The sequence below is a fragment of the Heloderma suspectum genome, chromosome 7, assembly GCF_057233095.1.
Source record: "Heloderma suspectum isolate Gila_16-S chromosome 7, 16-S_ref, whole genome shotgun sequence".
Lineage (NCBI taxonomy): Eukaryota > Metazoa > Chordata > Lepidosauria > Squamata > Helodermatidae > Heloderma > Heloderma suspectum.
In genome coordinates this window covers 103,554,612-103,581,075 of record NC_139464.1, presented here as the reverse complement: position 1 = coordinate 103,581,075, position 26,464 = coordinate 103,554,612, and the positions used below count along the sequence as shown (strand labels likewise).

Here is a 26,464-nt window from a genome sequence, read left to right as displayed (position 1 = left end):
CCCCCTATCTTTCCCCTTGATAATTCAAAAGCTGAAAACTGGAGGAAGAGAGCCCCATGGATGATGATGAGCTTTGTTGCTGCAGTCTGAGTATCATTACACCAGCAGGTGGCGCATGCATCCTTGTGGCGCTCATGAGTTTACTTACTCCACTCCTTTGAGGCCTCCCCCCCCCCCCCGTTTTTTATTAAGCCTGTAATAGGAGAGAAACACCATGGAATGGATTCGGACTAAGTTAGTCACACTTTAGTCCCAGCAAAATCAATGGGACAAGCTAATTATGACTGACTTAAAACAACAACAACATTTGGTCAGACACTCTCACCCTCCCCAGGGCAACCACACAAGGCTGTCATACCTTTTTAAAAAAATTGTTGGTGGTGCTATTAGCATATATGGCATTTTATAGAGTGAATTTAGACTGGTCCTGCCTGAAAGAGCTTCAAATCCCCAGAATCCCAGAGCCGCAAAAAGCAGCATGCTTTTTCTTTTCTTTTTTTAAAGTTGTCTAACATGTATAATTGGTTTTGACTCGTAAGACTTTGACTTTTAAAAAGAACCAACGAGGACTCTGGTTTTGTTGGACCATGAATTTGAATGTCAGGAGTTTGAATGTTTCTAGAACCTAGTCTTTTGTCCAAGAGCTCCCACTTCATGGGTCTCTTCCTCCATCTAAATCTCTTATAGTCAATTTCATGTGAAGCTGCCTCCTGCTGCATCAGGCCATTGGTCTGCTAGACCAGCCCGGTGTCCTCCAGGAACCACAACACCAGTTTCTGGCTCAGGACGGAGCTGTTGGCTTGAGATCATTTTAACTGGAGAGGTCAGGGAATGGACCGGGGACATCCTGCCTGCAAAGCGAGTGCTCCACCACTGAGCTATGGCTTTTCCCTTTCTGTCCTTGTGCTGAGTTAAAGTTGTATAAACCCATCACTAAACTCAGATTTCACAAGCTCCCAGATTGCATGCTGTGAGAGCTGGCGAACCCAAAGCCGATAACGTAACTCCAGGAGCCCCTGCCAAAGGAAGTGAGGCAGCTGGCTCCCAGGAAGAGGGCCTTTTCTGCTATGGCACCCTGGTTGTGGGATGAGCCTCCCTAGAGAGGTTTGCCTGGCGCCTATGTTATACTTACTCATTTCGGCGCCAGGTGAAGACCTTTTTATTTTCCCAGGCATTTTAGCATTCTAGTCATTTAGCTCTGCTGTTTTAAATCTGTATTTTAATCTCTGCATTGCTGCTAGGTTTTATTCTGGATGTACTTTTATATTGCACTTTTAAGCTTTTATATTGTATGCTGTACTTGTGGTTTTTAATTTTTGTGAACCGCACTGAGAGCATCAGCTATTGGGCAGTATAGAAATGTAATAAATAAATAAATAACTTAAGACATGGATCTAACAGTCTAGATTCCTCCTTTTTTGTTTTTGTTTTTTAAAAAACAAGAATACTTCTTTTTGTCTAATGCCTGTCTCTGTGAAGCCAAATAAGATATAAATGCAATAATTTGAGCATAACAAATAGGTTGATTGATTTGAGTCCATCATAAAACTGCATCAGTTGTTGCTTCTAGAACTGAGGCTACCGAGAATTGTTCTTCATTTCAAGGAAATGTTCTTCAGTTCTTTATTCAAATCATATTGCATTGCTACTGACCACAGCTTAAAGGACAGCCTAAATTATATATGATAAGGCATCTGTAGGACTATAGCAAGGGGAACAGTGTAGTAGATAGGAGTCTGTTTTTTATGAAGAGGCAGTTTGGAAATTAATTGAATTGTACACCCTACTTTCAACAAATGTTTTCCATAGATTATTGATGGAAAGTGCCTCTGAAAAAAAGATGCTTCCTCTCTTTGTCTAGTTTTCAGGGCCAGACTAGGTCTGTGCATTTTTAATGCACAGCTTTTCCACCATCATGTGGAAAGGGATGCCGAGTAGGGGGCCCAGTTTAAGGAGGAGAATGGATGTGCAGAGCTAAATCTGCCCTTGCTGCAGCATATCTCCCAGTAATTCCTCTCCCTGAGTAGTTCTCATTCAGCCAGGGTCGCTTCCATTATTGGAAGTCCCCATTAGAAGAAAAGTACCTGGAGAAAGGGACTGGAAGAACAGGGAAGAGGGTTCCGCACACCCTGCCTGTGCATCCCTTTTTCTTTCTTAAATTGAGCCCCTCCCCCTCTCCCGCCCGCTGATGACATTTCAGCAGATCCTGTACAAGGATTTGCAGCCGTCATATCTAGTTCAGAACCTCACTAAGCTGGTAAACCTGTGGGTTGTACCACATCAGCTGGCAGGTGGAGACTCTATCATTGAATATTGAATAGAAAGATATTGCAGACACGTAGGAAACCAGATGTCAGGAAGGCTAGGCTAGAACACTTCTCCCTGACATCGAGTTTTCAGTGTGTAGGATTTTAATTATATTTTGGGGTATGGAGGACCATTCAATCATGTGAGCCCTCCACCTGCCATTTGAAGTGGTATAGCTCTGGCACAGGTTTCCCTTCCAAGACAACTAGGCCTTAGTATATGGTACCTAGCATGATGTCTGGCTGTATGTAGCCCAAGGTGTCAAGTGCTACTTAGTTTTTTCAGGGTACAAAGGATAAGTTCTAGTAATCTGTAATAGCTCTTTGCTTTTTAGGGGACAGAATACAGGGTTGGCAAGTTTCCTTTTGCTGCTAACAGCAGAGCTAAGACCAATGCTGACACAGATGGCTTGGTGAAGATACTAAGTCACAAGTCAACAGACAGGATGCTCGGAGCTCATATTCTAGGCTCGGTGAGTACCATATAGAATCCTCTTGTGCTGCAAAACTGCAGAATCCTATGTCTTCACATCTGATGATTCGGAAGTCATAATATTCAGTTATCTGCAGTGCTGGCACCTAAACACTTGCTGGTGGTTTCTAGGAATTCAAGATGTTTTTATATCCCCAAGACTACTTTGTTCGTCACATGTTCCTAACCTTCCCTCCTCTCTAGCCAGTTGCTGCTCTTACATGCCTCTTGGTGTTCTATGTATCCTTTCCTTCCACAATTGATCAGGAAAGTATTGGTATAAGAATGCCACTCCAAATTGTACATTCATAGGCAATTTAAAAAGACACATGCCTTTTTGCATGACTTATGCACTGCAGAATTTTGTGGGGGGGGTTGGATGATGGAAGGTTTTGTGCTAAAAATCTCATGCCAAGTTCCCTGGTGGTATGCCATTACCATGTCCTGAGGTAGCTAAGAAGTGTAGAACAGGGAACTTTGCATAACTGTGGCTGTGTGATTTTCCCCTACTCTGTGCTTCTTAGTACTAGGTTTTGAGAGAGCAGTGGTATCCATTATTGGGATGTAATTCTTTTTTTTAGAAAATTAAAAGAAAATCAGTACATGAAAGACACCACCATGCACATTGTATTCATAGCGGGGTGTGTGTGTCATGAAAAAGCACAGAATTTGGTCTTGGGCACGAACTTTTAATATCCTGAGAATATCGGCTTCCGTGAGTTTTTTTTTTTCAAAGTAAGTTTCTAGATCTTATGGCTTTGAAGATAGGGTTGGATTTCTGATGGCCAAGAGTTTCATTGCCCAGCATAATTAATGGTTAGTAGAAGCAGAATACATTATTTAGGGCTGCAGTGTGATTCAGTAAGATAGATACATTGATTAACATCTTTTGATCAAATAAAAAGGTGTCTGCAATTAATTGGTCATCAGCTTTCTCTTTTTTAGTATTTTTTAATACAAGTTCATAGAAAAATGAGGGGCAGGTGCCATTTTCAAAGAGACATTGCTTATTTTCTTTCTCATAGGAAGGAATGCCTCTTTGAAAGTGGTAGCTGATGTGATATGCATATGTACCCATCTAAAAAGAATGCTTCTCTTTGGAACTATTTTTATTAATATGCAGATGTAAGTGATAGAAACACATATAATTAAGATTCCATTGGGTAACAGCCCCAAAACTATGGTGTTTGTGTATAATGCACAACTTATACAGATCCCATAATTCAGCCTTCGGTGGCACCAAATTTTGATCCTTTAAAAGTACAGTACACACAGTCCTATTTATAATTCCTTGTAGGTCTACTCTAATTTTGCATCTTTCACTTATTACTTTTGTTATTATTTCTCCAGGGTGCTGGAGAAATGATTAACGAAGCTGCTCTTGCAATGGAATATGGAGCATCCTGTGAAGATGTAGCCAGAGTTTGCCATGCACATCCAGTAAGTTGGTGTGAGCTGTTTAGTTACCCATTGTCTTTATGGGGATTAGTTAAGGATCCAGATAATTGCTTTTTTTGTTTTGTTTCCTTTACTCTCTCTCTCCCTACCCCTCAATCAATTTCCTAATGGTTTTCTTTTGTTCCCAACAGACTGTATCTGAAGCCTTCAGAGAAGCCAACCTAGCAGCCTCCTTTGGCAAAGCTATCAACTTCTAAAGTGAAGGGATATCCATAATGTACCACAAACATTTTCCTGTGAAAACTAACTAAAAGCTTTGTGGACAGCTGGGTCTTTTGGATACTTCTGGGACTTAATTAAGTGAACTTTTGTTTAAAACATGAGATATTTAAAATAAATAGGGGTTTGGGGGGAAATCACCCAACAGCTGTATATTAAAGGTATTTGCGTTACTGTTTGTTTGTACATTCTAAGTTTTGCATAAGACAAACTACAGAGATGACAGATTAAGGTTGTAGAGCACCTAAGAGGTTCCATCATGTACCTGGGCAAAATATAATGGCTGATACTATCTGGTGGTGTTGCTTTGTCATTGCTGAGGGACTGATACTGCAGTGCCATGACACAAAACATGCTGCTGTCACTGTCGCATGATGGTGTTCTCCCTAATTACAGTGCAAAGGACTTTTGAAATGCATAGAACTAATTTGGCTGTATGAACAGCCCTTTACATCCAGGCATTTTTCATATTGAAAACACCTCTGATTTGGTAAAACTTTGCAAAAGAAAATCAAGATGTTTGGGAAAAACAAAATCTGAATGAGAAAGCAATTGGTAAGAACCTTATCTTACTCAATTTAACTTATGAAGCTTCTTGGTTGCAAAATTTAAAAAATATTTTCTGAAGTGGCAAGTGAAAAATTGCAAGTGGTTAAATAATGTCACTTTGGGTGGATGAGTACACTGGACAAAGATGGGTTCTTAAGTTCTCTTGTAGGAAGTGTTGGCTGCACAGTTCACCTGTTGTATCTTCTTATGCCCTGACTTGGTGCTCTGTGATGGTTTTTCTCCTGGTAGTGATGTGTAAATGCTAATGTTTTGCAACAAGGCTTGTAGAGGTCTTCCACTATTCATTACTGTTGCCACCTCCAATATTTTCAATAAGACTTGTATTCAGGGAAGGCTAAGGTAAAAGTTACATTTATTTGCTGGATATGTGTTAATGTAGACACAGATTGGTCACCTTAGGGATTGTCTCAGGGCTGTGGAATGATGCTTGGAACAGAAATGAGGAAGTATGCAAGAAGGATCACAAAGCTGTATGGAAAGCAAACATCTTTCCAAGCTTCCCCAACATATTTAAGTCAAATGAATACATTGTTTAAAACTACCATGACAAAACCAGTTAATATATGATTATATTATAATATATGATTATATTTTCATATTTAGTTAATCCTAAAACGTAGAAATAAATTTGCATAGATTTATTCATTAAGTTGCAGTTGAATTACCCATAAAATGGATACGTTTCTAATTAAGAAAAGGAAAGCTGGTGAAGATGACATTTGCAGTGAACAAAATGTAGTCACTATAGAGGAAACTATGCAAGGATCAACTGTTGAACGGTCTGTATTAGTACATAAGAAGTGTAAAGGAAAAATTTCCAAGCCTCGTTTACACAGTAAAGATCATATGAAACTGGGGTTCACATTTTCTGGTAATGAAAACAATCCTTGTCCCCAGTGTTTAGTTTGTGGGGATATACTTGCAAATGAAAGTATGGTGTCATTTTACCTCAAAACACTGTCATTTGTGAGAAAAACCAGTAGAATACTTTATTGAGCTTTCACAATCTATAAAGAAGCATCATTCACAAAGAGAGTGAAGACATCAGAGAAAGCTCAAAAGGCAAGTTACTTAGTTGCTCAAATAATTGCCAAAAACAAGGACCCACGTGCTATTGCCGAAACCACCATAAAGGAATCTTGCTGTGCTATTGTTTGAACAATGTTTGGGCCTGAATTTGAGATAGAAGTTAATAAAATCCCCTTGGCAGATAACACGATCGGAAGACGTATTCAAGACATGTCTGATGACATTAAGCAGCAAATGAAGGATATTTTTCAAGACAATAATATGATCTTAAATTGCAGTTAGATGAAGCAACAGATGTCAGTGGGTTAGCACAATTATTGGTTTTTACACGTTTCATTCATACTGACAGAATTATTGAGCAATTCTTGTGTTGTCTGGAACTTCCAATGAGAACTAGAGGTGAAAATATATTTAAAACTTTTGGTTGCTTCATGAAGGAAAATAATTTGCAATGATTAAATTGTGTAGGAATATGCACAGATGGTGCACCCTCAGTGGTTGGTTCAACAAAAGGTTTTATAGCTTTAGCAAAGAGAATGAAAATATTATAATTACTCATTGCTTTTTACATCACGAAGCACTAGTTGCGCAAACCATTGGAAATGAATTAAGAAACGTTTTGGACAAAGTGGTTCAAATGGTCAATTACATTAAAAGTAGACCTCTTCAATCAAGATTATTTGCTCATATTTGTGAAGACATGGGGGCAAGGTTTAAAAAGCTTCTGCTACACACAGAAGTTCATTGGCTCTCAAGAGGTCGAGTGCTTTGTCGTGTATATGAACTGAGGGAAATGATGGGAAACTTTTTGAGGAAAATCAGTAAAATGAATTCTGCGATCTAATTCAAAGCAAACTTTGGTGCACAAAATTGGCATATCTTGCCGACATATTTGAACATTTGAATAAAATAAACACCAGTATGCAAGGAAAAGGAGAAAATATCTTAACAGCGGTAGATAAAATTTGTGCTATGAGAGACAAAATAGCAATTTGGAAAAGGAAAGTGAAAGAAGGAAATTTTGAAATGTTTTCCAAAACTGCTGAGTGCCAGCTAAAATATATCAGCTCACTAATTGTTGACCATTTAACATTGCTTGGAGAGAAAGTTCATCATTACTTCCCAAATGTTGAAATCCAAGACTATGATTGGATCAGAAATCCATTTCTTTCAACTGCAATGAGGAACTTTTCACTTATTGAAGAAGAATTAGCTGACATAAAAAATGATTGAAATCTGTTAATGATGCATGAACAGGGTGACTTAGACAGCTTTTGGATTCGCATTTCAAAAATGCATCCAAACATAGCTAAAAAAGCATTAAAAATTCTTCTGCAGTTTTCTACTACATACATTTGTGAAGTATCCTTTTCAACGATGGCAAACTTAAAAGACACTGAAACGTGGAAGCTTAAAAATGCTTGATGACGAAATGCGAGTCTATCTAATATTCCACCAAATATTGAAAAGCTGTGTTCATCCCATCAACCTCATACATCCCATTAAAATGGTAAGAAGTTATTGGTGTTCAACTTTTTAAAATTCTTGCACATATTTACATACTGTTACTCATAAACGACAACAATGTATGTTATCTTAGAAATCATACATTTTTAAAAATGTAAGTGAAAGGTTTTCATGAGTTGTATCCCCATATATTTCGTTATTACAATTTATGTATGTGTCTGTGTCTCTTATAACGGGTTAGTTTAACCTCCGCTTTGCTAGTAAAACTGAATTACCGTGTCACAAAATGATGCATGTCTAAAAAGTGTGCCACCAACCTGAAAAGTTTGGAAAGCTCTGCTCTAAACAACACAGCACTCCAGGTTTGGATGTCACACTCAACTGTCTATGACCCAGCTGCTCATAGGTTGCTGATTAAAAGTGGAAGCAAGGAGTGTGCAGGAGGCAGCACACTTGCTCACTGCTCATGCACAGCAAATCATGGGTCAATTAATTAACCCACAATTTGCCATTATGTACAAATTGGATCCATGATAGTTGTATGATCTGCCTAATTATTACAGGGAATTTCCTTATTAAAGTACTAGCAGTGTTGAAGTGGGACTCTAGCAGTGGGATCCATGAGCTTTACGTTTGGTACCACTATGGCAGATTTCTGAGGGAAGAAACTGCTGACATGCTTTGTCGTTCCGCACCAGCACTGCAGATACCAGTAGTACGTTACAGATTTCAACATGGCAGGTTTCAGGTGAGGACATAGGCCCAGCAGGTTTCCACCTGGTCTTATAAGCCTGGCTTGCTTAGTCACAAGACAGAACTGCTTTTCAATTACCTGCCTCCAGCCCATGGTCCTGATGATTTCATAAAAGTGGACATAGTGGCAGGCCAAGAAACCTCTTGCCTATAGAAAATCATAGCATCCTGGGCAAAGTTTTAAGATGAGAAAGCAGGATACTCTAAATCAAAATTAATTGGTTAAAACTCCTGTCTTTGAAGCTAAGATTTTATTAGAGTAAAAGGGTTAATTACCATTTGGGATAATGAAAGTAACATTGGTTAAATGAATCATATACTTCATTACAAAAGTACTGTTTTATTTTATAAAGCAAAAGAGGAAAGTATTTGGTTTTAAGATAGTAAAGCTGGTATTCAGTCAGGTTATCAGCTCTCATATCAGTTTAAGACTCGTCTTCGGATTTACGTTTCTTTTTTCCTAAGGTTTTTGTTCCCTTTTTCAATTACTAGCAGGTGCTGTAAACTGCAACTTTTTGGCTGATGGCCTGCAAGAGGCCACGGACTGTTCCTTCCAGTTGCACCACTTGCCTGGCTTTGTCTTCCAGGACTCTTTGATTCTTCTCATATGTATCTTCCAGTTCTGCAAGAAAAGTGGACATAAGAGTTGGGTTATTCTTACAGCAGATTATGCACGTGGGATAGTTTGAGGGCAGTGTCAAGGTAGAACTGGAAACAAGTCTATTGTTTGGCTTTACTAAAGAGAGGCTTCTAATAATAAAGAAAAAGCGCTGCCTTTGATAATAGCATTTTGCGTCATGGTGCTTTGCAGAAGGGGTTGGGAGGTGGGGAAAGAATGTTCAGCTGTAACTGAGAATATAACCTTTAAAAAAAAATGGAAAAAGCATTCTCGACATTGGGTTTTACCTTTGAGCTGCTGAAGTTTCCTATTTGCTTGATCCAACAGTATTTTAGCTTCATTCTGTAGTGCTTCTGCTTTCTTCCTGGCATCTGCAGATTCTCCTGTTTTCTTGGCGATTAAGCTTTCTACTGTTTTATACTTGTCGTTCACATCATTATGTAGTACCTGCAATTAGAGAGACACACACAAGAGGGCAATATTACTCGGAATATAGAAATTGAATGCATTCCTCATTGATTTGTTTGATGTCTTTGCCTCTTAATAATGGCGACAATGCAACTGGGGTCTACTGAGCAGAGACTGCATGCACATCACAAGCAGTGTCTACAGAAAGGAATTTCTCTACCAGTATAATTCAAAGCATCCTTTCCCTTTTCTTGCCAGTTTATTTATCCCATGAGAAGGAAACTTTTATCAGTTGTGGTTTGCTGTTACCATCCTTTCAAATGAGTCACTGTTGGACTAGATAGGATGTTTATACTATTTTTGGAAGTGAAAAGAATATTAGTGCTGTCTTTTTGGCAGCAGTGACCTTCAATTAGAGAATGAATCAAGGCAACAAGATTTCCTTCAACAGGGAATTCCTCTTGCCATAGCAGTGAGCTAGTATCCTTTGTTTTGTAAATAATTTAATTCCTCACCAAATCTATAGCTATCTATTGCAGTATTTAAGATTTTAAACTGAGAAAAAATAGATATGGCCTTTTTAATATGGAACAAGGTTTTGCAGGTATATCCTAACATTTAAGAGTGCACGACAGACCCATATTTCTTGAATCAGCCTCGTTTAGGAGACAATGTAATAACAAGGTGTTTTCATAAGCTGTCTTGCATCACCCATACCCGCTGCCAGAAAATCTGGAACCTGCAAGAGCTCCTCATAGGAAAAAGAGCAAAGAACTCTTCCTGAAGTCATCAGTTAAACCATTCAACTAGTCGTAGCTCCCCACACATAATAGCAACCACTGACAAAAGTTGATCCAGCTCCCTGATTAAGACATTGCTGCTACGTAAGCCTTATTTGGTCGTTAAAGCCTCATGCATGTCCTATCGTAATGTGAGGAAGAGAACAGGTATGCATTTGCTAGCCCCACTGCCCACTACACACTGGGACTGAACCTGTGAAGTGGGGAAACTGCTCTCTGCGTGTAGGCTCATAGCACTATTTAAAACCCAGATCCTGGATGGTTCTGAATTCTCAGGGAGCCTATGTTTGTAGAGGAGGCTCTCCGCTTCACAACTTCAGCTGCCATACATGGAGAGTGGCAGGGCCAGGCCATGGGGAACATGGTGGAGAGGCAGAGCTAGTGATGGGGAAGGAGCGAGGCTTGAATGTCCAACTATAGTCTCGCATTAGCTGCCTTCCAACAGCTCGCCCCTAGGGCCCTCCTACATAATGTTGCTGGAACAGGAATAGAATTCAAGCCCCTTGCCTCAGGAAAACCCACATTCAGGTCTGGAGAATAGTGAGAAAAGCACACTCTGTAAGACTTAATTTAAGGCATTCGTCCCCAACCTGGTGCCCTTCATATGTGTTGGACTGCAACTCCCATAATTCCCATGCTGGCTGAGAAAAGAACATTCTTTGCTCTGGTAGGCAGGGCCATGATAATTGGAATTGCTGCCTGTGGGAGAGAGCACCCCCACACCCAGTTCCATGGAAAGCTAGACCTGGGGTTGATGTTGTTTGTTGTATGCCATGTTAGTAGTGTCCTCGTCACTGTCATCTCCTCCTCCTCCTTTTCTTCTTTGGATCCCACCCCTGTGGGATCCACTCCTAGCAGTGAGCTAGGTCATCAGAACGGGTAGGATACCTTCCATCAACTGTATTAAAGGAGTTGCAGTCCAACACATCTGGAGGACACCAGGTTGGGGAAGGCTGATTTAAGGAATGTTAAAATGCCAGATTTTTTTTGTACCCTGAATTACTCAACACACAACACAAACACACACATAAACCAATTATCTACTTGCCTTAATTGGTAATAAACTATTCTTTGTCCTTTTAAATAATAGTACTAATATATTTGGCCAAGCCTGACCTGATCTACAAATTCAAGGGCTAACCTGACGGCACAACCTGGCACTTAAGAAATCTTTGTTTCTTGAGAACAAACAAAATAATTTCAGAAGGAAAATCTTACTTGTTTAATGTCTGTGGTAGTTTGATTCACAGTAGCAACAATTTCTTCTGTTGCTCGAATGTCTTCTGTGTTTGTTACGGACTTTTGCCTAAGTGTTTCCACATTCTTCTCTAGTTCGGCAATACGCAGGGTAGCATTGTTCAGATTTTCTTCTGATGCCGTCGTTTCAGATTCAATCTAACATTACACATGAGAAGAAAATGCACTGATTTCTTCCAGAACTGCAGTACATCAAAAGTTTCTTTTCTGGGCCTGTGGGAGGGACGGTGGTCTGGCCCTTGTGCAAAACTGAGGGTCAATAATGGGCTGTCACTGGAAGGGTGCTGTATAGTACAGTTTCATGGCAAATCTCCTGGGAATAGATGTAAACTTCCAAGCAGAATTCAAAATAAAATTCTTCCCCTTAAGTTTAATCGTACAGTACTATAATGTGCCACCCTTCACATTTTGCTATGAATAGGGGTGCAATACAGCAAGAGTTTTGTTGTGACTAAGGGTTGGTTCACACACGTGTAATCTCAGAGCAGCATAAATGCAATGGGTGCACGTGTGTATATGTATACCATATAGGTATATGGTAGATACCTGCATGTACTCTTGCATGCTAGATTGTATATGTGGTAGAGAGCCATTACAGATGCCTTTTGTGCCATTACAAAAATGGTGCTGGTGATACAGAGTATGCATGCACTGACTAGTTTCATGCTTAAGCTTTTTACTGATTTCAGTTGCCATGGCTACTGTCTGCTGCAATGCATTGTGAGAAGAAAAGGTGAGGAGGAAGAATGGAAGTATGTTAGAAGGAGGAATGGTTGTTGCAAGGGAAGAGGGTGGAAATGGCAGCCAGACTGTGCTACCTTCTAAATCAGCCTTCCCTAACCTGGTGCCTCCAGATGTTTTGGGCTACAACTTCCAGCATCCCTGACCATTGGCCATCCTGGCTGAGGCTGATGGGAAGTCCAAAACATCTGGAAGGTACTGTTGGGGAAGGCTGTTCTAAACCCATGCCCCAAGTTGAATTTAGCCTTTGCCTGCTAATTATTAATGCCAGGTTACTGGGGGGTGGGGGTGGCTCTGCACTGGGAGCATCTATGTCCATCAGTGTCTATTTCCAAAGCATTTAGGTAATCCAAACTCACAGAGGTAAGCAAGTCTTGTGTTCCTTGGATGTCTGCGTCTGCTAGTTTGATGGCCTTTTCAGCTGCAGCCTGAGCTTTTTCAGCCTCCTCCAGAGCCTCTTTCACCATGTCTGCAGTGACTTTAACATCTGTTGCACTTTTACTGGGTAATGGAAATCAAAAACAGCAAACAATTTTAAAGAGGCTCTCTTAAAATAAGGATTTTTTTCCCATTTCAAAGAACACGCAATGAGCTAAATTTGTTGTTTGCATCTGAGCCCTGAACAGTATAACATATTTAGTGAACGCGTTAGTTACAGAAAACAGATTTTTTCTTGTGTTTATTATTGTGAGTTTATTTTCCAAGGCCCTTTACATTTTTATTGTATTTATTGTTTTTTAAATGTTTTTAAAATTTTGCTATAGGGTGGTAAACAAATAAATAACCATGGATTTCCATGTCTCAGTTTCAGGATGGTGCCTCTCTTGAGCACGGAGGCAGGGTCAGTCTTCAGTGGGGAGGGGGCACCCTTCTCTCCCAGACTGGAAGAGCAAATGCAGCCCCTTCTGCCCTTAGCTAGAATTAACCCCCCTCCCCAAGCTCTTCTGCCTTGATGGTGACTAGTTGAGGATATCAACCAGGTAGGCGTGGAGATGGATCAGCAATCATTTTCAGGTATCCCTGAGGAAAGTCTGTTGCCACTCCTTTGTGAGTTGGGGGTGCTGCTGGCTCATCTGATTTGGTTTTCTCCTCTGAGAGTTGGAGAGTACAGCATGCCTTTGCCAGAAGGGTTAGAAAAAACACATGGAGAAACAGCCAGCCCTGACTGGTGTTGGCTCAACATCCTCTTCTGAGAACTCCCCCCCCCCATCCTCTTGCTCTGAGGTCAGATCACATTTGTGAGACCAACCTGATGTTACAGAACTTGGCATCTCCTGAGAGGTGAGAGGGGGTTCCTTTGCCTTCTGGTTTAGCTTTCCCCCTCCTCACCTTGGCATCTCCTTGGAAAAAAGGAGGATAAGGGGAGACATGACAGAGGTGTACAAAATTCTTCATGGTTTGGAGAATGTGGATAGGGAGACATTTTTCTCCCTCTCTCAAAATACTAAAACCCAGGGTCATCCCATGGAGCTGACTGGTAGGAGATTCAAGACAGATAAAAGGAAGTACTTTTTCACACAGGGCATAGTTAAACTATGGAATTCACTACCGCAGGATGTAGTGATGGCCACCAATTTGGATGGCTTTAAAAGGGGGTTAGATAAATTCCTGGAGGAAAAGGCTATCAATGGCTATTAGTCCTGATGGCTATGTGCTACCTCCAGTACCAGAGGCAGTGAGCCTATGTACACCAGTTTCTGGGGAACATGGGTGGGAGGGTGCTGTTGCTTGCAGTTTCCTGGTCGACAGCTGGTTGGCCACTGTGTGAACAGAATGCTGGACTAGATGGACCCTTGGTCTGGTCCAGCAGGGCTCTTCTTATGTTCTTTAGTGTTGGTGTCAAGAGATGCGGGGATCAGGATTGGGAGCAGAAGGATCTCTCAGATAAGGAACTGTTCCATTAGGACCTGTGACCCTTCTTATGTCTATATCTGGATTGGCCCCTGGATCTATGCCTCCTGTTCTTTATTCTCTTGTCTCTTTCCTGTGGAGAAACCGATTCAGACCTGGAACCGCCTAACGGTTTCAGAAGAGAAAGACCTTTTTTTATTTTGGGGGGAGACTAGGACATTTGCCCATTGTATAAACTTGTGGCAAGCTCCCGCCCCAGAGACACTTGGTAGAGGCTGAGCTAATCCCCTCCTGGTCCTGGCAGCCCTCTGGATTTTGCGCTCTTGAGTCTAGGCATTTCATACCCCTTGCCCTCCATGCCACTCGACTCTTCCTACTCCATGTATGAGATACGCCAGTTCCCTGCACCTGGTGGTGTTGCCTGAGCACCCCGGAGTGCACAGCATTGCTCCCTCCCTATACTAGAGTGTAGGGAACTGGCTTATCTCATAGAGGCAGGTGAGGCAGTCAGAACCTGCACTGGTTGCTGGGCCCTAGTGCTACCTCCTGGTTGTGCTGCTGCTGGTGGGAACTTCTGCTTGCCGCACGGTTTGCTGGCATCCCTGCTTGGCCCTAGTAAGTGCGGCGAGGCTTTAGTGCTGCGGGCTTCTCCCCCATCGTCCAGGTGAGAACCCCTTCTAGGACAAGGTGGGGGAGAACAAAGAACAGAAGCAGCAATGAGGGGAAAAAAGCTTGCAAAACACTATAAATAGCTGGGCTCTTAAGAGCTCCATCCACACCCAAGTGTTCTGCTCACTACGCAGGGCCGGTCTGCGAGGGCAGGGGAGACTCGCCCCTGGAGAATCCATGAAGATTGACCCTGCCCATCTGCTCCAAGGGGATGTGCCATCCCGAAGCTGAGGAATCCCCCCTGGGAGCCTCAGAAAAACACTTCCTTTTAGAACAGAATCTTTTAGGATTCTGCTAATGTAAACGACTGCTGCAGAAAGAGTCATCATATGGTACCTGGCTTTTTTAGCTTCATCTAACAGCATCTTTGCCCTTGCTACATCTCCAGCACTCTGCTGTAGGACAGTCTCAACATCAGAAAGACTCTCCACCCGCTCACGGATATTGTCCGCCAGTGTTTGTAACTGCTCAGGTGTGCTAGGCATCTCCATGTTGAGCACTTCATTGGCAACTGCCTCAATGCTGTCGAGATCAGCGCTGTCTTCTGTTAAGATAGTAAATGGAAACAATGAGTGGGACAACTGAAGATGGGTACCTCCCTTCCCCATCATTTTTTGTTGCACACAGAACAGACAAATGGTAGTGGAACACAATAGGTAGGAAACAAAAACCAGATGGCATTAATTTAAGGTGGAAATGTCTACTCATTTCAGACCAGAAGAACTTTATTTTTGATGAATTTCCAAGGTGTCATAGGAATCTTGCATCTCATCAGGTATTTGGAAGAAAAGCTCACCATAGGACAATGACAGGTAAAAAGTCATATCAGAAAAAAATGTGAGCCCCAGGCCTGCAGAGAACTCTGATCACCAATCACATAAGAAGCTTGTGATCTATTGTTGACACAGCCACTTTATTTGAAGATGAAGACAGGTGAGGTGAAAGTGCCCAACAATCCAATTTATTTCAATCTCACATTCAATTTACTTCTGTCTCTTATTAATCAAATGGCTATATAAGCCAAAAGTCCATGCAAGGTAAGGTGGCTGGCTGTATTCTCCTCTTTCTCTCTGACCTGGTTCAGACAATCGCTGTAGGCCACTGTGGCTAATAGGTGCCACTTATTGGCCATCATGGCTAGACACCTTATGGCTATCCCCTCTTCTTGTTTTCTCCCCCAACCTGATGGTTCCTGGCAGCCTTACCAGCTTACCCTTGCGTCTGGTGCTGCTGCTGCTGAATGCCAGGTTGGTCCAAAATAAAATCTCCCTCATCCCTGATTTGATTGTGGATGAGGGGGCTGACCTGGTATGTATTACTGAGACCTGGGTGGGGTAACTGGGAGGGGTCACTATCTCCCAACTGTTCCCTCCTGGGTATTCAGTGCAGCAACAACACTGACTCGAGGGTCGGGGAGGGGGGGTTGCCATGGTCTATAGGAATTCAATCCTTCTCTCTAGGCTTCCTGCTCATTCAAGTGCAGATCTTGAGTACCTTGTGTTGGGTACCCGGGACAGATTAGGGATTCTGCTGGTGTACCACCCACCTCGCTGCCCATCAGACTCCCTGCCTGAGCTGACAGAGATGGTCTTGGACCTGGTGTGGAGGACCTCAATTTCCATGCCGAGGCCGCTGTATCCGGGGCAGCTCAGGACTTCATGGCTGCCATGACAACCAAGGGGCTGTCCCAACATGTCATCAGCCCAACACATGTAAAAGGACACACGCTTGATCTGGTTTTCTCAACTGGGCAGGAGGATGGTGATCTGAAAGTGGAGGAATTAACATCTGTCCCTTTCTCATGGTCAGATCACCTCCTGCTGAGGTTTAGACTCTGCAAGGGTGGGGGACCTATTAAAATGGTCCGCCCCCAGAGGCTAATGGATTCTGATGGATTCCAGAGGGCTCTGGGGGATTTTCCTACTGGTATGGCTGGTGCTCCTGTCAAAGCTCAGGTCGCTCTGTGGAATGCAGAGATGACTCAGGCGGTTGACACGATCGCGCCCAAGCGCCCTCTCCCTCTGAGCAAAGCCCGGCCAGCTCCTTGGTATACACCTGAGCTGAGGGCAATGAAGCAAGAGGGGAGACAGCTAGAGTGCAGGTGGAGGAAAACTCATGCGGAGTCTGACCAAACACTCTGTGGCAGTGGGGGTGGCAAAGAGACAGTTCTTTTCCACCAGCATTGCATCTTCTCACTGTTGTCCAGCGGAGCTTTTCTGAGTGGTTCACAGCCTGTTACATTCTGGGCCAGCGAGAGAGACTGTGGAACCTTTGGTTGCACGCTGTGCTGAGTTTGCATGGCCCTTTGAAGATAAAGCCACTCAGATTCATCATGAATTGGACACCACCATTAATGCAGTTCCATTGGTAGAGGCGTTCAGAGCACTGTCTGGTCCAGTTTTATTGGATGTGTTTCAGTTATTAAGGCCTGAGGATGTGGACAAGGTGCCTGACAAGTCCGATCGACCACTTGTGCACTTGACCCTTGCCCTTCATGGCTTATTAAATCAAATAAGGAGGGGATGTCCGGCTGGGTCCAGGAGGTTGTAAATTCCTCCTTGAGAGAGGGTGTGGTGCCGGCCTCTTTAAAAGAGGCGGTAATCAGACCACTCCTGTAAAAGCCTAACCTGGACCTGGAGGATGTTAACAATTATAGGCCAGTGGCCAACATCCCCTCCCTGGGCAAGGTGCTTGAGCGGGTGGCCACAGGACAACTCCAGGCACTCTTGAATGAAATGGATTATCTAGATCCATTTCAATCGGGCTTCAGGCTTCGTTTTGGAACAGAAACTGCCTTGGTCGCCCTGTGGAACGACCTCTGCTGGGAGAGGGACAGGGGGAGTGCGACCCTGTTGATTCTCTTGCACCTCTCAGTGGCTTTTGATACCATCGACCATGGTATCCTTCTGGATAGGTTGTCTGGGTTGGGAGTTGGAGGCACTGCACTGCAGTGGTTCCGCTCCTACTTGGATGGCTGATTCCAGAAGGTGGTGCTGGGGGATTATTGCTCTGTGCCATGGCAACTATGCCATGGGGTTCCACAGGGCTCTTTTATCCCCCATGCTGTTTAACATCAACATGAAACTGCTGGGGGAGGTTATCCGGAGGTGTGGGCTGAGGTGCCATCAATATGTGGATGACACCCAGCTCTATCTCTCTTTCTCATTAAACCCAGGTGAGGCAGTGGCTGTTCTGAATCAGTGCCTGGGCACAGTAATGGACTGGATGAGGGACAATAAACTGAAACTCAGTCCAGACAAGATGGAGGTATTGTTAGTGGGTGGTTCATCTGCCCGGCTAGGTGATATTCAACCTGTTCTGGAGGGGGTTGCACTCCCCCTAAAGGATCAGGTTCGTAGTTTGGGGGTGCTCTTGGACCCAGAACTGTCACTTGAGGCACAGGTGAACTCAGTGGCATGGAGCACTTTTTATCAGTTTAGTCTGGTATACCAACTACGCCCTTATCTGGACAGAGTTAGCCTAGCTACAGTTATCCATGCTCTGATAACTTCTTGTCTGGATTGCTACAATGCGTTATATGTGGGGCTGCCTTTGAAAACGGTCCGTAAACTTCAGCTGGTCCAAAGTAGGGCAACAAGAATGTTAACAGGGACTGGCCAACGAGCGCATATTATGCCAGTACTTTTCCAGCTGCACTGGCTGCCAGTCCATTTCCAGACCTGATTCAAAGTGCTGGTATTAACATTCAAAGCCCTTAACAGCTTGGGGCCAGGTTATCTGAAGGATCACCTCCTAAGATCATCCTCAGTGGCCCTCCTCCGTGAGCCCCTGCCAAAGGAAGTGAGGTGGGTGGCTACCACGAAGAGGGCCTTTTCTGCTGTGGCACCCCGGCTGTGGAATGAGCTCCCTGGTGAGGTTCGCCTGGCACCTACATTGTATTCCTTCCGGGGCCAGGTGAAGACCTTTTTATTTTCCCAAGCATTTTAGTTTTCTAGAGTTTTAGCTTTCTCTGCATTGCTGCTAGGTTTTACACTGGTTTTATTCTGGTTGTATTGTTATATTGTGGTTTTAATGTTTTTATATTTTATATTGTTTTACTGTGTGCTTTTTGGTTTTAATTTTTGTGAACCGCCCAGAGAGCTTTGGCTATTGGGCAGTACAGAAATGAAATGAAAAAATAATTAAATAATAGGTGCCATTTATTAGCCACCATATCAGCGGCTTCTCGTTATGTGCGAACCCAGACAGGGTGAGCTGTTGGGGTGATTGAGAAGCCACCTAGAACCCATGGGCTGTTTTAGGATTGTGGGTGGCTTGTCATCCACCCCAACAAGCTGCCCTTGCTGGGTTTGCACATAACAAGAAGCTGTGGTGTGCCCCTGCCACACCCTGAATATTCAAAATGGCAGCCGCTGCCGCAATGAGAACTTCACCCATGGTAGCTTTTTGTTACATGCAAACTGGGCTCCTATCTAACTAGGCATAGAAGTTGAGAGAGAGAGCACAAAGTAGAGCCCTGCAAGTGTGGGATAAATGTCCTGTTTCTGCATGCAAATGTTGGCCCACTAAAACTGGATGTCTATCAAGGGCTGCATAACCATCTCTCCCTGTGTATGGACAGGAATGACGTGACACCTAAATGATGACATAAAAGGAAAGCATACAAGTGAATCAGGTCACTGGGGAAGAAAATAGGCAGAGTTGAGGAAGGCTGAAGTTCACAACTTGATTTGAAATATCCAGTCTGCAGATTTCTAGTAAAAATCTGATGCTTTGAAATAATGGGCCAAGATGAGGAAGCAGTTATTCAGAAAAGATACATAGCAGCCCAACCCTATTCGAACAATTCTTACTCATCAGAAAATCCCTGATCTGCTTAATAAGATTCCTCAGATCTTCGTTGCTCTTGTCCACTTGCTCTTTCGTGGCATTGGTTTTCAGCAGAACTTCTTGTGCATTCTGTTTTGCTTCATCAGCTCTTTGTTTTGCTTCTGAGACCTAATTGAAGTAAATGAGCTGCTATTTACAATTTCTAACAAGCCAATTTTACAAAACCTACCCAGAAAAAAAGGAAGACTGACAAAGCAATTAGTTGGCATTGAAGTCATGTGAGACACTCATAAAAGCCAGAAAACACTCTTAAAATGATGAAGGCATCCACAACAACATCAGTCTTTGAAACAACACAAGTTACTGTGTGAAGCTCACACATGGGAATCTCTGTGTAAGCTACATCTTTTTATGAGGCACTTAGCAGGATCATGCAACTGACAAGAAGCAATTATTTAGGCAAAACATTTTGTCTCCCATTATCTATACTTGCACAATCTGCTGATGAGTTTGCTTTCACTCTAATCTTTAATGTTTGAGCTACCTTAAAAATAATAATTACCATTTTTGAGAGCTGTTCAACTTCTGCCAAAGCACTGAGTATGTCTCTGTCAAAATCCATAGCCTTCTGCCAGGCATTGTGGGCCACGGTAACCAATCCATCACAGCCAGGCCCTCCGCACTTCTTTTTTCCATCTTCAGTTCGGCAGCTCAGGCCACCACATTCTGAATCAGCACAGGAAGCGCCAAGGGGAGTTCCACATGTCTACATCAGGCAAGATTAGACAGATGAAAGAGTCAGAGGTTATCGCTCTTTCGTGATCAAGAGCCAGCTTCTTAAAGCACTATCATCAGCACAGAGCAATATAAGGCTTCTAGTAGTTGCAGCTTTGGAATTTTCTAGAGCTCTCTCCAGAAAGCAAAGGCTACTGGGAAATGTTTAGTTCCCAAGGATGCAGTGACCAGGGGACAGAGCAATCTTTGTAACTCACTGCTCTACAGTTAGCGCAACAGTGCTGTGTGGCAGCCATTTGGGTGTCTTTCACACAGGCCTCGTTGAACCAGCTGACAACCCATTATGGTAGCTAGAGAGCTGGGGCAGAGTGGGGAATGGCATCAGTAAATACGGCACTCTCACAGGGATAAATCAGATGAGACAGAAATGCATGATTACATCTCCATTTTAAAAAAACTTTTAAAAAGCTGTGGAGGGCAACCAATCCAGATAGGAACTACAGTGATTATTCCCGATCCTGCTCTGGGTATTTGCCCCCAAGGAAAAACTATGGTGTCCATATGTTTTTTTGCTCTGAGGCAAAAAGCTGGTTGGGGGGAGAAGGGGATGAGGGGGAAAATAACCTCCCCCCATCCCAGTACCCAATCCAGAACTGGTATCCACAGCTATTTTTTTAGTACAAGTATTCCATCACAAATTTCTGGTCACAAAATAGTTTAGTTTGCCAGGTTTGGGATGGGTCTAAGTTATAAGAGCCCTGCTGGTTCAGACCGAAGGCTTATCTAGTCCAGCATGTTGCTCCCCACAGTGGCCAGCCAGATGCCTACGAGAAGTTCACAATATGGATATGAGTGTGATAGCCCATTTCTGCTGGCTGCCTCTGATCCTGGAGGTAGTATATGGCCGTTATGACTGGTAGCCATTGATAGCCTTATCCTCCCTGAATTGCCTAGTCCCCTTTTAGCCATTCAAATTGGTGCCTGTAACCACATCTCAAGGTAGCAAATTCCAGTCTAATTATGTGCTGCCTTCCTTTTGTCTGTCCTGAATCTCCCACCATTCAACTTCATTGGATGACCCTGGGTTCTAGTATTATCAGAAGAGGAGGAAAACTGGCTACCCAATTTCTCTACACCATACATAATCTTCCATGCCTCTACCATGTCCTTATTTTCCTTTTGTCTAAACTAAAAAGCCCCAAGCATTGTAAGCTTTCCTCATAAGGGAGTTACTATAGCCCCTGTCCCCCTTCATGGATCGCTGCCTTGTTGCGGCGAAGGGGCTTGCATAACTCAGTGAAGCCATAAGCTATGCCGTGCAGGGCCACCCAAGACGGACAGGTAATGGCAGAGAGTTCTGACAAAATGTGGTTCACTGGAGAAGGAAATGGCAACCCATTCCAGTATTCTTGCCAAGAAAACCCCATGGAACGTATCACAAGGCTAAAAGTGATGACACCGGAAGATGAGCCCCTCAAGTCGGAAGGTGTCCAATATACTACTGGGGAAGAGCAGAGGGTATTTCCAAGTAGCGCCAGAAAGAGTGAAGTGGCTAGGCCAAAACCAAAAGGACACTCAGCTGTGGATGTGTCTGGTGGTGAAAAGAAAGCCCGATGCTGTAAAGAACAATATTGTTTAGAAACCTGGAATGTCAGATCAATGAATCAAGGTAAGCTGGAGGTGGTCAAACATGAGATGGCAAGATTGAACATCGACATCTTGGGAATCAGCGAACTAAAATGGACAGGCATGGGCGAATTTAATTCAGGTGACCATCATATCTACTACTGTGGGCAAGAATCCCTTAGAAGAAATGGAGTAGCACTCATAGTCAACAAAAGGGTGGGAAAAGCAGTACTGGGGTACAATCTTAAAAACAATAGAATGATCTCAGTACGAATCCAAAGCAAACCATTCAACATCACAGTAATTCAAGTCTATGCCCCAGCCACTGAGGCTGAAGAAGCTGAGGTTGATCGGTTCTATGAAGACCTACAACACCTTCTAGAACTAACACCAAAAAAAGATGTCCTCTTCATCATAGGGGATTGGAATGCTAAAGCAGGAAGTCAAGAAATCACTGGGATAACAGGCAGGCATGGCCTTGGTGTACAAAATGAAGCAGGACAAAAGCTAATAGAGTTTTGCCAAGAGAACACAATGATCATAGCAAACACTCTTTTCCAACAGCACAAGAGATGACTCTACACATGGACATCACCAGATGGTCAATATCGAAATCAGATTGATTATGTCCTTTGCAGCCAAAGATGGAGAAGCTCTATACAGTCAGTCAAAACAAGACCTGGAGCTGACTGTGGCTCAGATCATGAGCTTCTTGTTGCAAAATTTCGGCTTAAATTGAAGAACATAGGGAAAACCACTAAACCATTCAGGTATGACCTAAATCATATCCCTTATGGATATACAGTGGAGGTAAGGAATAGATTTAAGGGATTAGACCTGATAGACAGAGTGCCTGAGGAACTATGGACGGAGATCCGTAACATTGTTCAGAAGGCAGCAACAAAATCCATCCCAAAGAAAAAGAAGTGCAAGAAAGCCAAGTGGCTGTCTGATGAGGCTTTACAAGTAGCTGAGGAAAGAAGGGAAGCGAAAAGCAAGGGAGAAAGGGGAAGATATATCCAACTGAATGCAGAGTTCCAGAGAATAGCAAGGAGAGACAAGAAGGCCTTCTTAAATGAACAATGCAAAGAAATCGAGGAAAACAACAGAATGGGAAAGACTAGAGATCTCTTCAAGAAAATCGGAGATCTCAAGGGAACGTTTTGTGCAAAGATGGGCATGATAAAGGACAAAGAAGGCAGGGACCTAACAGAAGCAGATGAGATTAAGAAGAGGTGGAAAGAATACACAGAAGAACTATAGAGGAAAGATCTGAATGTCCCTGATAGCCATGACAGTGCGGTCACTGAACTTGAGCTGGACATCCTAGAGAGTGAAGTCAAGTGGGCCTTAGGAAGCATTACTAACAACAAAGCTAGCGGAAATGACAGTATTCCAGCTGAGCTATTTAAAATCCTTAAAGATGATGCTGTTAAAGTGCTGCATTCAATATGCCAACAAATTTGGAACACTCAACAATGGCCGCAAGACTGGAAAAGGTCAGTTTACATTCCAATTCCAAAGAAGGGCAACGCCAAAGAGTGTTCAAACCACCGCACAATTGCGCTTATTTCACATGCCAGCAAGGTGATGCTCAAAATCCTACAAGCTAGGCTTCAGCAGCATGTGAACTGAGAACTACCGGAAGTACAAGCTGGGTTTCGAAGAGGCAGAGGAACTAGAGATCAAATCGCCAACTTTCGCTGGATCATGGAGAAAGCAAAAGAATTCCAGAAAAACGTCTATTTCTGCTTCATTGACTACGCTAAAGCCTTTGATTGTGTGGATCACAACAAACTGTGGCAAATTCTGAAAGAGATGGGAATACCAGACCACCTTACCTGTCTCCTGAGAAACCTGTACGAGGGTCAAGAAGCGACAGTAAGAACCAGACATGGAACAACCGATTGGTTCCAAATTGGGAAAGGAGTACGACAAGGCTGCATATTGTCACCCTGCTTATTTAACTTATATGCAGAGTACATCATGAGAAACGCCGGGTTGGATGAATCACAGGTCGGAATTAAGATTGCCGGGAGAATTATCAACAACCTCCGATATGCAGACGATACCACCCTAATGGCTGAAAGCGAAGAGGATCTAAAGAGCATCTTGTTGAGGGTGAAAGAGGAGAGTTTAAAAGCTGGTTTGAAACTCAACATTAAAAAAACGAAGATCATGGCATCTGGCCCCATCACTTCCTGGCATATAGAAGGGGAAGAAATGGAAGCAGTGACAGATTTTACTTTCTTGGGCTCCAAGATCACCGCAGACGGTGACTGTAGCCATGAAATTAAAAGACGCTTGCTCCTTGGGAGGAAAGCTATGGCAAACCTATACAGCATAGTAAGAAGCAGAGACATCACCTTGCCGACAAAGGTCCATCTAATCAAAGCTATGGTTTTCCCAGTAGCAACGTATGGCTGTGAGAGCTGGACTATAAGGAAGGCTGAGCACCGAAGAATTGATGCTTTTGAACTGTGGTGCTGGAGAAGACTCTTACGAGTCCTCTGGACTGCAAGGAGGTCAAATCAGTCCATCCTAAAGGAAATCAACCCTGAGTGCTCATTGGAAGGACAGATACTGAAGCTGAAGCTCAAATATTTTGGCCACCTAATGCGAAGAGAAAACTCCCTGGAAAAGACCCTGATGCTGGGAAAGACTGAAGGCAAAAGGAGAAGGGGACGGCAGAGGATGAGATGGCTAGACAGCATCATTGATGTAATGAATATGAACCTGAGCACACTCCGGGAGAGAGCGCAGGACAGGAAAGCCTGGCGTGCTATGGTCCATGGGGTCACGAAGAGTCGGACACGACTGAATGACTGAACAACAACAATAGCCCCTGTCAGGCTGAGCCCATACAATTACTGAACTGTGGGGCACCTTATTTATGCCCCCTTAGGTGATCGGGTTGGTTTTGTGACCCAGATAACTGTGTGTGTGGGGTGTCTTCTCTGATAATTATCAAACTTAGGTACACCACAGTATTTCCAGTGGGAAGTGCCTAGAGAAGAAGGGATTAGAATAACAGTCTTCCATCCTGGAAGATAAATCCATGTTGTATGTTACTTTTAATTATAGCTGACAGTGTTGAAAAGAGCAGGTTCCTCTGGGCAACCCAAAAGAGAGTGAAGTAACAATGAAAGATATGCATCCCCCTTACTTCACCTCATATCCCCACCATGACTTGCTTAAACAAGACAGCGAGAGTCTCCTTTTACCCAGGTTTTGCTCTACAGTATACAGTGCGTGACATTTACCCCCTGTTACTAACTACCAATCAAATTGTTACAGGAATTTGTACAACTACAGAACATTCTCATCTTCTTGCCTGAGACTGTAACTCAAAGCTCCCTTCTGGTTGAAAACACTTAACCCCTTAAAAACAACAACACCCTACTACTAAATCTGGAACCAACCGATAGAGCCCATCTCTGTTTATGCAAGAGGGATTTTGTCCTCTCCATCACCTTCTGTCTAGCAGTGAGAAGCAGGCTCAGTCTATAGCTACTGGCAGAGTGGGAGATCTGCTACTAGAAAAAAGATAAAATAGACCTTCCCAGTCAACAGTCAAGCCCAAGCCTGCTTCCTCATGCAGATTGGCAAGTAACTGTGTTCAACACATGTAATGGATGGATGAAACTGACTGAAGGTCTTTATAAGCAAAGTACCATTTTAGGCTTTATGATGCCAGTGCAGTGCAGAAAAGAGTCAGAATTTGGTACAGATCACAAAATAACAGTCCTGCCTATTGTTGTTTTCTTGTGGAATTTGGATTATTTAAGGAAGAGATGTTTTGGCCACATTGCAGTAATTTGGTCAGGTGTCCTTAAGCCCCAGTAATTTTAAATGGGAATTCTTCTAGTCCCTGTTGTTTCATCACCATCTTTAATCCTTTTCTGTAGTCATTGCTTTTATACTGGAGCCTCCATTTTTGTACCTTCTCGGCCACTTCTGCAAGATCCAGACTTTGCAACTTGCCCGCAAGTTCATCCAAGAGGCGTGACTGCTCCTCTTGCTTAGCCTTGAACTTAGTCTCCGTCTCGTTGATCATACTTTCCACTTCTAGCCGCATTTCAGCTGACTGCTCTACTACACTTCCAGGAAGAAGAGTTGAGGCATTGGCTCTCTTTTCTGCATCCAGGGACATTTGGAAATATTTGGTGATGCTGTCCAAGGCTCCTGTAAAGATCAAATGCAGAGAGAACCTAGCTGATGATAAAGCTATGGCAGCTTGTTCATCCACAAAGGTATTCCAAAATTGTTAGCAGAATTGTTGGCTATGGATGCATGGTATTTCCAGTTGGACTAGACAGTACAAGACAGCTTCCAACATTCACATTAGAGGACTTAAGTGACCCTGACTCGGTACTGGTTTATTGCCCTGATCCACCTATGTGCATATTCTTTTGCCGCGCATGCAGTACCTCTCTCTAATTCGGCAACAAGTGTTGTGTGTGTATCTATGTATCTCCATGTTCCACTTTCCCCACCAAACTGCTTACAGATACGACTGCTACTTTTTAAAGATGGCTCTGCATAGCCCTGGCTGCTGTGTGCATGCAGCTGGATTGTGGGCTTATATTTCGCACCAGTGTGTAAGGGCAATACTATGGTCTTCTGCCTGTCCTTGATGTTCTCAGAGTTATATGTAGCTAGGAACAGTAGAGCCATGCTCAAAATTATATTC

The 26,464-nt window shown here is 43.1% G+C and overlaps 2 protein-coding genes across 3 annotated transcripts in view; one reads left to right on the top strand and one right to left on the bottom strand.

Annotated features, from left to right (window-relative positions):
* The window catches only part of DLD (dihydrolipoamide dehydrogenase), a 31,906-nt gene extending 27,159 nt beyond the window's left edge, over positions 1-4,747 (top strand). Inside the window, exons 12-14 of one of the 2 annotated variants that reach the window (XR_014784477.1) lie at positions 2,627-2,779; positions 4,129-4,218; positions 4,368-4,747. Coding sequence is in view for 1 of the 2 variants with exons in the window: in XM_084811030.1 (XP_084667156.1) it covers positions 2,642-2,779; positions 4,129-4,218; positions 4,368-4,433 (294 nt within the window). In the remaining variant the exon portion in view is untranslated. The remainder of the gene's footprint in view (positions 1-2,626; positions 2,780-4,128; positions 4,219-4,367) is intronic. The other variant, XM_084811030.1, reaches the window with a different exon arrangement.
* Positions 4,748-5,362: 615 nt separating this feature from the next.
* LAMB1 (laminin subunit beta 1) overlaps positions 5,363-26,464 on the bottom strand; it is a 97,231-nt gene continuing 76,129 nt past the window's right edge. The window contains exons 26-33 of the mRNA XM_084811029.1: positions 25,715-25,956; positions 19,973-20,176; positions 19,434-19,578; positions 14,956-15,163; positions 12,459-12,600; positions 11,320-11,496; positions 9,181-9,340; positions 5,363-8,896 (exon numbers count right to left, since the gene is read on the bottom strand). Of these exons, the coding sequence (XP_084667155.1) occupies positions 8,763-8,896; positions 9,181-9,340; positions 11,320-11,496; positions 12,459-12,600; positions 14,956-15,163; positions 19,434-19,578; positions 19,973-20,176; positions 25,715-25,956 (1,412 nt within the window). The 3' untranslated portion in view covers positions 5,363-8,762. The remainder of the gene's footprint in view (positions 8,897-9,180; positions 9,341-11,319; positions 11,497-12,458; positions 12,601-14,955; positions 15,164-19,433; positions 19,579-19,972; positions 20,177-25,714; positions 25,957-26,464) is intronic.